Source organism: Ranitomeya imitator, chromosome 2 (genome assembly GCF_032444005.1).
Source record: "Ranitomeya imitator isolate aRanImi1 chromosome 2, aRanImi1.pri, whole genome shotgun sequence".
In the NCBI taxonomy this organism is placed as follows: Eukaryota; Metazoa; Chordata; class Amphibia; order Anura; family Dendrobatidae; genus Ranitomeya; species Ranitomeya imitator.
This window is the reverse complement of record NC_091283.1, coordinates 553949327-553966971: the sequence shown is the minus strand read 5'-3', so window position 1 is coordinate 553966971 and position 17645 is coordinate 553949327. Positions and strand designations below refer to the sequence as shown.

Sequence of the window (17645 nt, the reverse complement as noted above, 5' to 3'; positions counted from 1 at the left end):
AGAATAATGACCTTTTTTAGTGAACCCTGAAGACTATATGCACATTCACTCTGCTCAAAGAGGGTAGTTCGATCTTTAAAGATATGGCGCACAAAACATGAAAAAGGACAAGAAACGCCCATATGGAAAAAAAAACAATATGTATATTATATATATATATATATATATATATATATATATATATATATATATATATACATATACATACATACACACACACTGTACTAACCTGGACGGAACTGAATATTTGAGCATGTAAATTGTTGTAAACTACCTGAAATACTGAAAGGTAAGTTGTCAGCCTTAAAAAAAAAAAAAGATGACTAGGCTGCAAAAATTACAAAAAAAACAAAACAAAACACTTAATTGTTGAACAGTTTGACCCTGGATTTATGCAAAAGAACTCTATGCTCTGAATCACTGTTTTCATCGTCTTCATTATCAACCCAACCGGCCTTCAATGGCGTCATATCTGGAGCTACGACATCACCATCCTGAAAGAGAAATGGGGTAAATTTATTTTCCACAAGAAAATTTTGTTTTGGTTCTTCTTCCCCAAGTAATTTCTATTGGGTTTAACAGTATTAAGAAACAGTATTAACAAAACAAAATAATATTGTTTTTTGATTAAATATTACAAAACAAAAAAAACAAACATTTAGTTTAATTATTTGACTAGCTCCAGACAGAGATGATTGAAACTTCTTATGCCAATGAGAGAAATTTCTTTCATATTTCAGAATACTGCCATGCTTTATCATGTAATTGTGCTCATAGATAGTGTATTGCCATTGAAAATCAATATACTGCACACATGTAGACATCTGTAGGATCACACGTATGCAACGACCCACTGCATGCATTACATCACAATTGTATATTTATAATGGGCGAATTATTTTTTTCCTCCCTTTGTACAACTTTTCAAAAGTATCAAGAAAAATTATTAGGATTTAGCATAAGGGGTAAGGTTCAGTCTCAAAATTTATAGCGCACATCTATGTTCACATGAAATCTCCCCTGTATTCTCACAGAATAATACAGTTGCATACAATTTTATTCAGAGTTTCTTGCAGCGTTGTTGATGAGGATATCGACGATATCTGCTCCAAAATCCACATCAAAGCATATTCAAATAGTATTTGAAATGGTTTTTGAAGTGGACCCACTATAAAATCAATGTAAAAAATTCAGTCTGAATAAACCTTTAGGGTATGTTCACACGTTCCTGATTTCCATCCTTTTTTTTTCAGGACTGTTTTTTAAAAAACTGCAGCTCTTGGCAGAAAACGCAGGTCCTTTTTTTGGTCCTTTTTTTGTCCTTTTTTGATGCGTTTTTTGATCCTTTTTTTATGCAGTTTTCTATGCAGAGTCTGTGTGTTTTCTAGGAAGTTTTTTAGGGTTAAAATGGCTGAAAAGACCCTAACCCTACCCCTACCCCTAACCCTACCCCTATTCTAACCTTAGTGGGAAAAAAAAAAAATTCTTAATTTTTTTTTATTGTCCCTACCTATGGGGGTGACAAAGGGGGGGGGGTGTCATTTACTATTTTTTTTTATTTTGATCACTGAGATATAATCTATCTCAGTGATCAAAATGCACTTTGGAACGAATCTGCCGGCCGGCAGATTCGGCGGGCGCACTGCGCATGCGCCCGCCATTTTGCAAGATGGCGGCGCCCAGGGAGAAGACGGCCGGACGGACACCGGGACGCCGGGTAAGTATAAGGGGGGGAGATTAGGGCACGGGGGGGGGGGGGGAGGGGGCATCGGAGCACTGGGGGGGGGGCATCGGAGCACTGGGGGGGGCATCGGAGCACGGGGCAGTGGGATTGGAGCACGGGGGGGGGGCGGGATCGGAGCACGGGGGGGCAGCCACACTCCGCCCACGCACTTCCGCCCGCTTCCCCGCACTTCCTGCTGCAGCGGTTCTGCACCACAAACCGCAGTAAAACCCGCAGATATTTTTTTCATCTGCGGGTTTTACTGCGGGTTTGACCTCACAATGGAGGTCAATGGGTGCAGAACCGCTGCGGCTCCGAAAAAAGAAGTGACATGGTACTTCTTTTTTCCCGCAGCTATTCAGCGCGGCTTTTTTTTTTATTTTCCGCATTGTGGGCACAGCAGTTCCTGTTTTCCATAGGGTACAATGTAATGTACCCTGCATGGAAAACAGCTGCGGACCCGCAGCGGGAAAATCGCGGCAATTTCGCATGAAAAAAAGGATCGTGTGAACATGGCCTTAAAGTGTGTCACATTGTCAGTCATTTATGCATGAATGGACCACCGAATTAACAAAGATAACAATTTGTCTCTATATATTACAAGTGCACAACGCTCCTCATCACTTCACAGTAAGCGCTCAAATTTTTCAAAATACCCTGTTAAAGCACATCTGCTTAAGCAGTCCTGAAAAAATACATAACTATTTGACTTACGTCATTTATTGTATTTCTAGTACTTTAGAATGTGTAGCCTAAGTGAACTACACTCCCTGCTAGCATAGAGGTTACTGCAAGGTTATAATGGAAACAAAAAATAATCCAGATATTAATCTATTTTTATTATGCGCATACAAAAAAAATTCAGCCTTGAAAAAAAGTCATGTATAGAGCTTAATTCATAGAGGTATTTTTAAAGGTCGGCAGGATTATCATTCTTTTACAGGATCCAGAGACACACAAAGGATGGACCTGAAACAGGGACACCAATCAGTTCCACTGCAATCACAGACCTGAGGTTTGGAGAAATCCCTGTTCATACACCACTGCACAAAGTATCTTCTAGAAGCTTCCAGACTCTTGTCATCTGTTTTCTTGCAGTAGACGCGAATGATCTGTTCTGCAAACTTCTCTGGGAGAAGCTGTGAAACCTGACAAAGATGTAGAAATAGATTTTAAAATATGAAGTATAAACAAAATAATAAAAACATCTATCCAGATTCAAAGAGCATTTTGCCTTGTTTGTTAACATTAATGGTTTGATATGTAAAGCAATGGTGAACATGGATCACAATTTTTTTAACCACCAACTGAAGATGCCTTTGACACACAAAACAACCATTTACATCATTACAACTGTTGTAAGTACAAGATTCAATTATATCAATGGCAATTTGACTGTACTAGCAACTCAGCTCAACATATAAAGCATGAGGAAAGCCAAATGCAAAGAACAGGTTGACAAAGGATAATTTTCATCTACACTCACTGGCAGTTATCACCATCATTCTGAGGAGCTTTATTCCAAATTATAATGGTTTCATACAACCACAGAATTAAAACACAAAAAACACAAATATTTTTTATATTTTTCTTGTTCTATGTCTAACAAAGATGCTCAAAATGTCTATGAGGAATGGGTTTTTCCTATGAAAATTCTACAGGCAATTATTCAGTCTAAGAAACAGTATATTTAGTCATTTATTGAACGACCTTCGGCCATAGTGATTTGATGAATGAACGCTCTGTAGGAACATCGATCTTGTGCAAGCCTAGATAGGTCCACTTGGATTTTCTCCATCGTAATCTTGATAGTATCAAGTCATTAGGTTGCTGATAATCCTTGCTTGCCCTTAGAAATGGCTTTATGACCTTTTCCAGATTGACAGATCTCAATTACTTTGTCATATACTTTCTCATTTGTTCCAGAATTTATTTGGATCGCGGCATGATGTCTAGCTTTTGAGGATCTTTTGACCTACTTCACTTTGTCAGGCAGGTCCTGTTTAAGTGATATCTTGATTGAGAAAAAGGTGTAGCAGTGATCAGGCCTGAGTGTGGCTAGGGAATTTGAAGTCAGCTTCCCAAAGATGTGATAAACCACAGTTAATATGTGTTTTAAGGGGGGGGGGGGGGGGAGTCACTCACCTTTTCACTCAGGGCCCTGTAGGTTTGGATTTCTTTTTCCACTTAATAAAGACATTCATTTCAAGTTGTGTTATCTTTGTCACATTTAAATGTTTCAGATCACCAAACACATTTAAATATGCAAAAGAGTAGGAAGTCAGCAATGGGCGAACTTTTTCACACCATTGTACAGTGCCCACAAAAATATTATCTTTACATTTGTACAGCAAAGGAAAAAAACTTTATATGTAAAATCTGGTCATGATTTCACTTCTTAAAAGGGAAATCAAAATCAGTCTAATAGCAAATTTGGCTTAGTTTCCCATAGTAACCAATCAAAGCTCAGCTTTCACTTCTCATACTGCTCTGGTAAATTGAAAGCTGCACTCTGATTCATTGAATTTTAAGATTTTGTGGTTTCGTTGAACTTAAGATTTTTTTTTATGGCGCTGCATTATCCATTCTCAGCCCCATAAGCCAATATCTTCTCACGTGTGTCCTTTAACCCCTTTCTGCCATTGGACGTACTATTCCGTCCATGTGGGGTGGGCCTTAATTCCCACGGACGGAACAGTACGTCCAGCCCGATCGGCCGCGCTCACAGGGGGAGCGCGGCCGATCGCGGCTGGGTGTCAGCTGCCTATCGCAGCTGACATCAGGCACTATGTGCTAGGAGCGGTCACGGACCGCCCCCGGCACACCGCGATCAAACATGATCGTGGTGTGCAGGCGGTACAGGGAAGCATCGCGCATGGAGGGGGCTCCCTGCGTGCTTCCCTGAGACCACCGCAGCAACGCGATGTGATCGCGTTGCTGCGAGGGTCTCTTACCTCCCATCCCTGCAGCAGGCCGGATCCAAAATGGCCACGGCATCTGGGTCCTGCAGGGAGAGAGGTGGCTTACCAAGTGCCTGCTCAGAGCAGGCGCTTGGTAACCCTGCAGCGCTGTAAGTCAGATCGCTGATCTGACAGAGTGCTGTGCAAACTGTCAGATCAGCGATCTGTGATGTCCCCCCCAGGACAAAGTGAAAAAAAAATTTTTTTCCACGTGTAAAAAAAAACAAAAAACAAAAAAACCTAAATAATGAAAAAAATATATATATACCGTATATTATTCCCATAAATACATTTCTTTATCTAAATAAAAAAAACAAACAATAAAAGTACACATATTTAGTATCGCCGCGTCCGTAACAACCCAACCTATAAAACTGTCCCACTAGTTAACCCCTTCAGTAAACACCGTAAGAAAAAAAAAAACGAGGCAAAAAAACAACGCTTTATTATCATACCGCCGAACAAAAAGTGGAATAACACGCGATCAAAAAGACAGATATAAATAACCATGGCATCGCTGAAAACGTCATCGTGTCCCGCAAAAAACGAGCCGCCATACAGCATCATCAGCAAAAAAATAAAAAAAAGTTATAGTCCTCAGAATAAAGCGATGCAAAAATAATTATTTTTTCTATAAAATAGTTTTTATCGTATAAAAGCACCAAAACATAAAAAATGATATAAATGAGGTATCGCTGTAAACGTACTGAGCCGAAGAATAAAACTGCTTTATCAATTTTACCAAAGGCGGAACGGTATAAACGCTTTCCCTAAAAGAAATTCATAAATAGCTGGCTTTTGGTCATTCTGCCTCACAAAAATCGGAATAAAAAGCGATCAAAAAATGCCACGTGCCCGAAAATGTTACCAATAAAAACGTCAACTCGTCCCGCAAAAAACAAGACCTCACATGACTCTGTGGACCAAAATATGGAAAAATTATAGCTCTCAAAATGTGGTAACGCAAAAAATATTTTTTGTAATAAAAAGCGTCTTTCAGTGTGTGACGGCTGCCAATCATAAAAATCTGCTAAAAAACCCGCTATAAAAGTAAATCAAACCCCCCTTCATCATCCCCTTAGTTAGGGAAAAATAAAAAAAATGTATTTATTTCCATTTTCCCATTAGGGTTAGGGCTAGGGTTAGGGTTAAGGCTACAGTTAGGGTTGGGGCTAAAGTTAGGGTTAGGATTACATTTACGGTTGGGAATAGTTGGGAATAGGGTTGGGATTAGGGTTAGGGGTGTGTCTGGGTTAGAGGTGTGGTTAGGGTTACCGTTGGGATTGGGGTTAGGGGTGTGTTTGGATTAGGGTTTCAGCTATAATTGGGGGGTTTCCACTGTTTAGGCACATCTGGGGCTCTCCAAACGCAACATGGCGTCTGATCTCAATGCCAGCCAATTCTGCGTTGAAAAAGTAAAACAGTGTTACTTCCCTTCCAAGCCCTCCCGTGTGCCCAAACAGGGGTTTACCCCAACATATGGGGTATCAGCGTACTCAGGACAAATTGGACAACAACTTTTGGGGTCCAATTTCTCCTGTTACCCTTGGGAAAATACAAAACTGCGGGCTAAAATATAATTTTTTGGGGAAATTTTTTTATTTTATTTTCACGGCTCTGCGTTATACACTGTAGTGAAACACTTGGGGGCTCAAAGTTCACACAACACATCTAGATAAGTTCCTTGGGGGGGGTCTAGTTTCCAATATGGGGTCACTTGTGGGGGGTTTCCACTGTTTAGGTACATTAGGGGCTCTGCAAACGCAATGTGATGCCTGCAGACCATTCCATCTAAGTCTGCATTCCAAATGGCGCTCCTTCCCTTCCGAGCCCTCCCATGCGCCCAAATGGTGGTTCAGCGTACTCAGGACAAATTGAACAACTTTTTGGGTCAAATTTCTCCTGCTACCTTCGGGAAAATACAAAACTGGGGGCTAAAAAATAATTTTTGTGGGAAAAAATGTTTGTTTTATTTTTACGGCTCTGCATTATAAACTAAAGTGAAGCCCTTGTTGGGTCAAAGTGCTCACCACACATCTAGATAAGTTCCTTAGGGGGTCTAAGTTCCAAAATGGTGTCACTTGTGGGGGGTTTCAATGGTTAGGCACATCAGTGGCTCTCCAAACGCAACATGGCATCCCATCTCAATTACTGTCAATTTTGCCTTGAAGTGTCAAACGGTGCTCCTTCCCTTCCGAGCTCTCCCATGCGCCCAAACAGTGGTTTACACCCACATATGGGGTATCAGCGTACTCAGGACAAATTGTACAACTTTTGGGGTCCAATTTCTTCTCTTACCCTTGAGAAAATAAAAAATGGGGGGAGGGGGGGGCGAAAAGATAATTTTTGTGAAAAAATATGATTTCTTATTTTTACGGCTCTGCATTATAAACTTCTGTGAAGCACTTGGTGGGTCAAAGTGCTCACCACACCTCTAGATAAGTTCCTTAGGGGTCTACTTTACAAAATGGTGTCACTTGTGGGGGGTTTCAATGTTTAGGCACATCAGTGGCTCTCCAAACGTAACATGGCATCCCATCTCAATTCCAGTCAATTTTGCATTGAAAAGTCAAATGGTGCTCCTTCGCTTCCGAGCTCTGTCATGCGCCCAAACAGTGGTTTACCCCCACATATGGGGTATCGGTGTACTCAGGACAAATTGAACAACAACTTTTGGGGTCCATTTTCTCCTGTTACTCTTGGTAAAATAAAACAAACTGGAGCTGAAGTAAATATTTTGTGAAAAAAAGGTAAATGTTCATTTTTATTTAAACATTCCAAAAATTCCTGTGAAACACCTGAAGGGTTAATAAACTTCTTGAATGTGGTTTTGAGCACCTTGAGGGGTGCAGTTTTTAGAATGGTGTCACACTTGGGTATTTTCTATCATAAAGACCCCTCAAAATGACTTCAAATGAGATTTGGCCCCTAAAAAAAATGGTGTTGTAAAAATGGGAAATTGATGGTCAACTTTTAACCCTTATAACTCCCTAACAAAAAAATAACTTGGTTCCAAAATTGTGCTGATGTAAAGTAGACATGTGGGAAATGTTACTTATTAAGTATTTTGTGTGACATATCTCAGTGATTTAATTGCTTAAAAATTCAAAGTTGGAAAATTGCGAAATGTTCAAAATTTTCGCCAAATTTCCATTTTTTTTCACAAATAAACGCAGGTAATATCAAAGAAATGTTACCACTATCATGAAGTACCATATGTCACGAGAAAACAATGTCAGAATCACTGGGATCCGTAGAAGCGTTCCAGAGTTATAACCTCATAAAGGGAAAGTGGCCAGAATTGTAAAAATTGGCCCGGTCATTAACGTGCAAACCACCCTTGGGGGTAAAGGGGTTAATATTTAATTTGATGGTGGAGACTTTGGCAGGGTTGTTCTGGTATAGAGGGTTGTTAGGGCAGGAACAGGGAACAGAAAATCTTTCTCAATGTAGACAACACAGTTTTACATCTTATCAGTCCAGATATTTCATTACATAACGCACAGATCTTGCATTAGGAAGCTAGAGAAGTCTTCTATTACAAAACTAACAATTCCAAATTTCAGCTTCAAAATGTGGGTTTAGACAAAGTGTTCCTGTCGCTTTATAAGACATTCCTATTACCGTCCAGAACTCTCAAGAGTTCTTGAAAGATGCTTTATTATCAGCTGATCCCCAACTTAATCCTTAAGTGTCCATAAAGCCATTTCAAGGGCAGGTCAAAGAGTTGCAATCATTAAAATGGTCCTTCCCCAAATTTTATAGTTATTAAAATGATGCCTATCCCCCTCATTTCTACAATTTTTATAGGGAAGGAGGCAGTTGAACAAGTTTATTGGGGAAATATCCAATATTAATGTTATTAACACTTTCAAATTATTTTGAGGCTTGTGGTGGCAAGAGTTCCATACCATTAAAGTAGTTCACAGGACTGAAATGAAAAGTCTGCAGTCCACCTGTAATGACTAGGCAGTGTGCAATCAGCACTGTCACGATTTCCCCGTCTGTCCTATGCAAATGGTCGGTAATATGACTGCATGTAAGAGACTTGCATACTTACAGTCAAGCACCAATTAGACTCCAGTGCTTCTCTCCATTATCTTCTATTGACAGAATTTGGATGAGATTAGTCAGCAACAGACATTAAGTAGCGGTCACCTGACCACTCACTCGCACAGAACATACAGGCGGAATCGTGACAGTATCTGCATTACACACTGAACGCAGACCACTGAATCATAACAGAATGCCTGCAGACTTTTCATTTCAGCCTTGCAACCCCTTTAGTCTCGATTATCTTGTTGCATTGCTTGATCAAGCTTGTTCCTGTTGGTTCCTAATCTATTCCTAAATTTTAGGCTTTGAATGAAATTACAACAAATCTGTGGGTAAAAGTATGGAGGCTACCAATACAATCTGTTAACTCTACCAAACTTTGCTCATGCTAGGGTAAATGTTAATGCCTCACATTTCATAGCCATATTTTTCCAGACTCATTCTCTCATGACTAGATGGTGGCCCGATTCTAACGCATCGGGTATTCTAGAATATGCATGTCCAAGTAGTATATTGCACAGCCCACGTAGTATATTGCCCAGCAACGTAGTATATTGCCCAGCGACGTAGTATTTTGCCCAGCCACGTAGTATATTGCCCAGTCACGTAGTATATTGCCCAGTCACGTAGTGTATTGCCCAGTCACGTAGTGTATTGCCCAGCCACGTAGTATATTGCCCAGTCACGTAGTATATTGCCCAGTGACGTAGTATATTGCCCAGCCACATAGTATATTGCCCAGCCACGTAGTATATTGCCCAGCCACATAGTATATTGCCCAGCCACGTAGTATATTGCCCAGCCACGTAGTATATTGCCCAGCCACGTAGTATATTGCCCAGCCACGTAGTATATTGCCCAGCTACGTAGTATATTGCCCAGCCACGTAGTATATTGCCCAGTCACGAAGTTTATTGCCCAGTCACGAAGTATATTGCCCAGTCACGAAGTATATTGCCCAGTCATGTAGTATATTGCCTAGCCATGTAGTATATTGCCCAGTGATGTAGTATACAGCACAGAGCCACGTAGTATATTGCCCAGCTATGTAGTATATTGCCCAGCCACGTAGTATACAGCACAGACACGTAGTATATTGCCCAGCCACGTAGTATATTGCCCAGTCACGTAGTATATTGCCTAGCCACGTAGTATATTGCCCAGTAACGTAGTATATTGCCCAGTGACGTAGTATATTGCGCAGCCACGTAGTATTTTGCCCAGCCGCTTAGTATATTGCCCAGCCACGTAGTATATTGCCCAGCCACGTAGTATATTGCCCAGTGACGTAGTATATTGCACAGCGACGTAGAATACAGCACAGAGCCACGTAGTATATTTCCCAGCCACGTATGTCACATGTTAAAAAATAAAAAATAAACATATACTCACCTTCCGAGGGAGCCCTTGTAGTCATGTCGCCTGTGTGCGGTGCACTCAGCAGCTTCCGGTCCCAGGGTTGGTAGCGTAGGACCCGTGATGACGTCGCGGTCACATGACTGTGACGTCATGACGGGTCCTTCTCGCACAGGACCTGTGATGAGGTTGCGGTCACATGACCGTGACGTCATGGCAGGTCCTTGTTGCATACCATCTTTGCCACCGGAACCTGCCGCTTGCATGGAGCGGTTACCGAAGCGTCGAGAGGAGCCGGAATGGTGGCGGAAGGTGAGTATATAATGATTTTTTATTTTTTCTATCATTTTTAACATTAGATCCTTTTACTATTGATGCTGCGTAGGCAGCATCAATAGTAAAAATTTGGGGACACACAGGGTTAATAGCGGCAGTAATGGAGTGAGTTACCCGCGGCATAACGCGGTCCGTTACCGCTGGCATCAACCCTGTGTGAGCGGTGACTGCGGGGAGTATGAAGCGGGCGCCGGGCACTGACTGCAGGGGAGTAGGGAGGGACTAATCGGACTGTGGCCATCGCTGATTGGTCGCGGCAGCCATGACAGGCAGCTGGCGAGACCAATCAGCGACTGAATATCCGTGACAGAAAGAAGGACAGACAGATGGAAGTGACCCTTATACAAATATATAGTAGATCCGGATTTGGTTTTTCCTTTGAAAGATATGCAGGTGCCGACATAAGGGAGGCTACTTCAGATGAACTTGCATGACAATTGGCCCGTTGTAAAATGCACTATCTTATTAAAGGGAACCTGTCACCCCGTTTTTTGAGATTGAGCTATAAATACTGTTAAATAGGGCCTGCGCTGTGTGTTCCTATAGTGTATGTAGTGTATCCCGATTCCCCACCTATGCTGAGAAATAACTTACCAAAGTCGCCGTTTTCGCCTGTCAATCAGGCTGGTCAGGTCGGGAGGGCGTGGTGACATCGCTGGTTCTTCCTCAGCTTTACGTTGGTGGCGTAGTGGTGAACAAGCAGTGCGCGATCTGCGCTGTCATCCCTTTCGTCGGTGGGGGCGGCCATCTTCCTGGGGCCGCGCGTGCGCAGATCGAGTGCTCTGCTGCACGGGGCTTCAGGAAAATGGCCGCGGGTGCGCATTAGAGATCGCGGCGGCCATTTTCCCAAAGCCGAGATGCAAATTTGGCTTTGGGAAAATGGCCGCCGCGATCTCTAATACGCACGCGCGGCATCCCGCGGCCATTTTCCTGAAGCCCCGTGCAGCAGAGCACTCGATCTGCGCACGCGCGGCCCCAGGAAGATGGCCGCCCCCACCGACGAAAGGGATGACAGCGCAGATCGCGCGCTGCTTGTTCACCACTACGCCACCAACGTAAAGCTGAGGAAGAACCAGCGATGTCACCACGCCCTCCCGACCTGACCAGCCTGATTGACAGGCGAAAACGGCGACTTTGGTAAGTTATTTCTCAGCATAGGTGGGGAATCGGGGTACACTACATACACTATAGGAACACACAGCGCAGGCCCTATTTAACAGTATTTATAGCTCAATCTCAAAAAACGGGGTGACAGGTTCCCTTTAAGTCCTTCTCAGCCATGCCGCCCTATTTCCTGAAGTCAGATCAACTCTCTATGGAAACACAAAGTTATATTATACTGGTGTTCCCCATAAACATTGTCAAATGGTTGAATTCTCAAGAATCTCTTGCCTGTCAGAAAGTACCAATTGAACAGCTTCTGCAAGCACAGTGCTACCTTTTTTAAATTCGTTTATTAATTTCAGAATAAATCATACAATACACACATTTGCATTTGCCTATGTCAGAAAGTACCAATTGAATAGCTTCTGCAAGCACAGTGCTACCTTTTTTAAATTCGTTTATTAATTTCAGAATAAATCATACAATACACACATTTGCATTCGTTATCAGTTACAGCATGAAGTACAGATAATTGCAATGCAGCATCATGTCTATTATCAATAAAAAATATTGGAAGGATAACAAACTGTGCATGTCAAATCACTGGTGTCCTATAAATCACCTATTGTATAACATCAACTACAATAACTACTAATAGTACGCCGCCGAAAAGGAAATTCCACATAGATTTCACCCTTTAAGTGATGCCCCCGAAACCATAAACCCAGCTTCTTGCATAAATGTTGAATTAGTGTAGACTATAGAGTATGATAGGAGGAGTTCCATCTACCCCAGATCTTCTCGAATTTGCCTGGACATCCTCCATTGTGATATAGTGTTCGTTCATATGGAATAACAGAGTTCACCAAATCAACCCACGCTCAGAGATGGGCAAGAAACCCCCATCCATCATAACGCTAACACCTTCTGTGCCATAAAGAGTGTCTCTTGTAGAAAAATCCCAGTATAATGATCCCAGGTTTCCGCATCCCACACCTCGAATAGGCAGGTCAATGGCTCAAGTGAGACAGGAATCGACAGTAAAGATGTGAAAGTGAAGGTGCCATCCAAAAATTTTTTTTTACAGAAATTGTAAAAATGTAAAGAATTAATGATAACATTTTCTTAAAAAATATTATCATTTGTTTATAATTTAGTAAAATATGAAAAATAATTTGAAAAGTTTTGGAATTTCCACTTTTAAACACTAGGGGGAGCAGCTGCTGAAATTTCAGAAAAACCTAGTGTACAACTAGCTCACATTACTGCACTGCAGTAATTATGGGCGGAGTCTGCTGACCTGTGTGATGTCTCCTCTCCTCCCCTTCTGGGTGTTTGCTAAGGGATTAGAGAGGATGATATTCAGGAACCCAGTGAGCAGCTATTTTGTTGGTGACTGCAGAGTATGGCTGCCGTCACACTATCAGTATTTCGTCAGTATTTTACCTCAGTATTTGTAAGCCAAAACCAGGAGTGGAACAATTAGAGGAAAAGTATAATAGAAACATATTCACCACTTCTGCATTTATCACCCACTCCTGGTTTTGGCTTACAAATACTGATGTAAAATACTGACCAAATACTGCTAGTGTGAAGGCAGCCTTAGGCTACTTTCACACTAGCGTTGTTGGCTGTACTTTGCAATGCGTCGTTCAGGAGAAAAATTATACTACAAAGTTGTCTGCAGGATGCGTTTTTTCCCCATAGACTAACATTACCGACGCATTGCGACATATTGCCACACGTCGCAACTGTCGTGCGATGGTTGCGTCATGTTTTGGCGGACCTCCGCCACGAAAAAAGTTACATGTAACTTTTTTTGTGCGTCGAGTCCGCCATTTTCGACTGCGCATGCACCGCCGAAACTCCGCCCCCTCCTCCCCAGACCTTACAATGGGGCAGCGGAAGCGTCGTAAGACTGCTTCCGCTGCCCACGTCGGACATTTCTTTCACAGCATGCGACGCACTGCGACAGGCCCGTACCGACGCTAGTGTGAAAGCAGCCTTATACTGATAAGTAGACAGTCACCGAGGATGGCAGGCAGCAAGGATTGTGGGAGATATGTGGTGGAGGGAGCAGGGTGACAGCAGCACAGAGTATTTCAGGAAAGCAGTGTGCTGGTCTATGGGGGCCCCGTTTGGTGCGTGGAGCAGCCAGGGATTGTACATAGAGCGCTGTCTTTTATACACGTGGATGGACCGTCTGCTCCACAGAAATCCAGGAAACATTTCTGCGGATTGATGGCCTGTTCTGATCTAGACTTTGCATGCAGACCCCATTCCCCTCCTCAGATCCTGTCTTCCCCATCCTGTCCTGGTGATGTGTGAAAGCGAGGCGACAGGCGCAGTCCGGGGTGACGCTGGGAAGGAAATGTAGCCATATAGTAACGATAAAAATGAGACCCCTCTCTTCAGCTGCCTCACCAGCCTTCCCCTGACTGCACCTAACTGGAGGTCATGCTGCCCCCTCTATTATCCCAGACCCGCGTGCAGGTGCTCAGCCAGAACCACCATAGAATGGGTCCGCTTTCTGAAGATAATACTGCCATAGTGTTCTCACATAATACCGCCATATAGATCACACATAATACCGCCATATAGATCACACATAATACCGCCATATAGATCACACATAATACCGCCATATAGATCACACATAATACCGCCATATAGATCACACATAATACCGCCAGTGTTCTCACATACCGCCATATAGATCACACATAATAGTGTTATAGTGTTCTTACATAATACCGCCATATAGATCACACACAATATTATCAAATAGATCACACAATACTGTCATACAGTTCTCACATAATACCACCATATAGATCACACATAATACCACCATATAGATCACACAATACCGCCAGTGTTCTCACATACCGCCATATAGATCACACAATACTGCCATAGTGTTCTTACATAATACCGCCATATAGATCACACACAATACTATCAAATAGATCACACAATACTGTCATACAGTTCTCACATAATACCACCATATAGATCACACATAATACCACCATATAGATCACACAATACCGCCAGTGTTCTCACATACCGCCATATAGATCACACAATACTGCCATAGTGTTCTTACATAATACCGCCATATAGATCACACACAATACTATCAAATAGATCACACAATACTGTCATACAGTTCTCACATAATACCACCATATAGATCACCGCTGTGCTCTGCTTTACGGCCGGCCGGCGCTGACACAGTGCAGGGAAGGTGACAGCGGTGGACAGACACTGGAATGTAAGTATGTACTGTTTTTTTTTTTTTTTACTTTTACAATGGTAACCAGGGTAAACATCGGGTTACTAAGCGCGGCCCTGCGCTTAGTAACCCAATGTTTACCCTGGTTACCCGGGGACCTCGGCATCGTTGGTCGCTGGAGAGCTGTCTGTGTGATAACTCTCCAGCGACCACACAACAACCTAAACAGTGACGCTGCAGCGATCGGCATCGTTGTCTGTATCGCTGCAGGGTCGCTTAATGTGATTATATTGCCTCTCCCCCTCCCCACTGATACTTACTTCACAGCTCCACTGCTGAGTCCTTTTCCCTCCCGTCCATGGTCTCCTCCTTCTCCTCTTGTAACCGCAGGGCTCCTGCAATTATCCTGGGAAGCTGGAGCTCACAGCACACTGAGCTCCAGGAAGATGGCGCTGATCTCCTGCCTCTGCTGTGGTGTGGACGGCTCAGGGGGCGTGGCCAGAACAGAGCAGAGAGCAGCTTATAATGCTAGGTATGGGGTCGGCTCCTGACCGCAGCCTCCTATGCCCAGGGCTGCCGTATTTGCAGAGTGTAAGTGTCGTGCTGCTACACTTACACTCCTGCAGAGGAAAATGGCGGCGCCCAGTGGCTGAAAAAAAAATTAATAATAAAAAAAATGTTAAAGTTAAAAAAAGGAAATTTGTATGAAAAATAATTGTTTATATAAACAATTATTTTTAATACAAAAAATAAAATGCGGCACCTTCCCTTTAATAGTGTTGTCACCTCTTTCCAATAATGAAGAATAACAGGGCACCTCCAAATCATATAAATAAAATCTGCATCACGTGAGTGACACCGCAAACAATCTGACGAGTGGAGGCGACCCATTTTAAAAAGTCGTGTCGGGGTCAGATAGGACTGATATATGATATACAACTGGGTCATCCTATTATTAATTGATGGGGAGACTTTAGTTGCAGATTCCAGAATATCTTCCCATTCCTCTCCCAGTACATCAGGAAGAAGTCCCTCCCACTTCCCTTTAATAGAGTTTATAGTACACCAACTTCTATGGACAGCAGATCGGTATATAAAGAGGAAATAAGTCCTTGAGGACCTTGCGAGTTGAGAATTCCTATGAAGGGTAAAGATGAAATAGCTCGACCTGTACCCGTATTCCGCATGTGTGATTTAAAAGCTGATCTTAGCTGTAGATAACGGAAGAATTGAGATCTCGGGACATTTTAAGTATTCTGTAGTTGTTCGAAAGATATAAAGATCCTCTGGTTATGTACATCGCCTACCGAGAGGACACCATACGAAATCCAAAAATTAGTGGTGGATGGTTCAGCAGTCCCGGGAAATAACTATTGTTCCACAATGGCATTTCAGCTACAATATCTACAAATCTAGTGACTTTTTTAATTTGCCTCCATATTAATCGTGCCAACCGGAGCAAAGGCAACAAACGAGGAACACTAACTTTCTCCAGCTGCAGAAACCCCAGTGGACAATCAATCCGGGCAGAATGGAGCAGATGGATCTCAGAGTTAGGTTGGGAATTATTGGGCATCCATTTATTTATCGCCTTAGCCTGCTCGGCAAGATAATACAAGTAAAAATCCAGCAAAGCCGCCCCACCCCCTGCTTCGGCCTCTGCAAAGCAGATAACTTACGTTTGGGCCTAGTCTTCCCCCATAAAAAGGACGTAATTAGGGAGTTTAGATTCGCAAAGGATTTAGGTATTGGCACAGCACTGTGTTGAAAGCAGTAGCTAAGCTTGGGGAGCAATATCATTTTAATTAGGTTAATACGGCCAGCAACAGAGAGCGGGAGTTTGTCCCAGGTTGCAAATTTAGATTTGACCAAATCCAATAGTGGGTAGATATTAAGTTGTAAATCAAATTGACTATGTTGAGACATGTGAATGCCTAGATATTTCAAATTAGAGACAATAGGCAGCGACGAGAGAGTTTCCAGATGGGGCATCGGGGTATGAGAAAGAGGCAACAGAGTAGATTTATTCCAGTTTATATATAGACCGGAGAATTTACTAAATGTATCTATAGTCACTATTACTTGTGGAAGCATTTCCTCTGCTTTATCCATAAATATCACCATATCATCAGCGTAAAGACCAATGGTATCCACACGACCCGCAAAATTTATTCCCTTAATATCAGTGGAGGACCTTATGCGTATTGCCAAAGCCTCTATCGCCAGGGCAAAGAGAGCCGGGGATAGAGGACATCCCTGACGAGTTCCCCTGTGTAAGGAAATGGGCTCAGAAATGGAGTTGTTCACAACTATACGTGCCCTGGGTTTCATATACAGTATACCGATCCCTCAAGAATTTACCCCCAAAACCATATTTCTGCAAACAGGCAGAGAGGAAGGGCCACTCAAGAGAATCAAAAGCCTTGGCCGCGTCTAGCGATGCTAGTGCCCAATTATTATCTGATTCCAGAAAGTATTAACACCCCTGCAATTCTGTCAGATAATACTCAGTTTCTTCCTGAAAATTATTGCAATCACAAATTCTTTGGTATTATTATATTCATTTAATTGGTCTTAAATGAAAAAACACAATAAGAATTGTCCTAAAGTCAAATTGGATATAATTCCACACCAAACATAAAAAAGGGGGTGGACAAAAGTATTAGCACCATTCAAAAAATGATGTGATGCTTCTCTAATTTGTGTAATTAACAGCACTTGTAACTTACCTGTGGCACCTAACAGGTGTTGGCAATAACTAAATCACACTTGCAGCCAGTTGACATGGATTAAAGTTGACTCAACCTCTGTCCTGTGTCCTTGTGTGTACCACATTGAGCATGGAGAAAAGAAAGAAGACCAAAGAACTGTC

At 42.4% G+C, this 17645-nt stretch overlaps 1 protein-coding gene across 1 annotated transcript in view; it reads right to left on the bottom strand.

The window, feature by feature from the left end:
• Positions 1 to 233: 233 nt before the first annotated feature.
• SAMHD1 (SAM and HD domain containing deoxynucleoside triphosphate triphosphohydrolase 1) overlaps positions 234 to 17645 on the bottom strand; it is a 187914-nt gene continuing 170502 nt past the window's right edge. The window contains exons 15-16 of the mRNA XM_069751984.1: positions 2734 to 2871; positions 234 to 494 (exon numbers count right to left, since the gene is read on the bottom strand). Coding sequence (XP_069608085.1) covers positions 363 to 494; positions 2734 to 2871 — 270 coding nt within the window. The 3' untranslated portion in view covers positions 234 to 362. The remainder of the gene's footprint in view (positions 495 to 2733; positions 2872 to 17645) is intronic.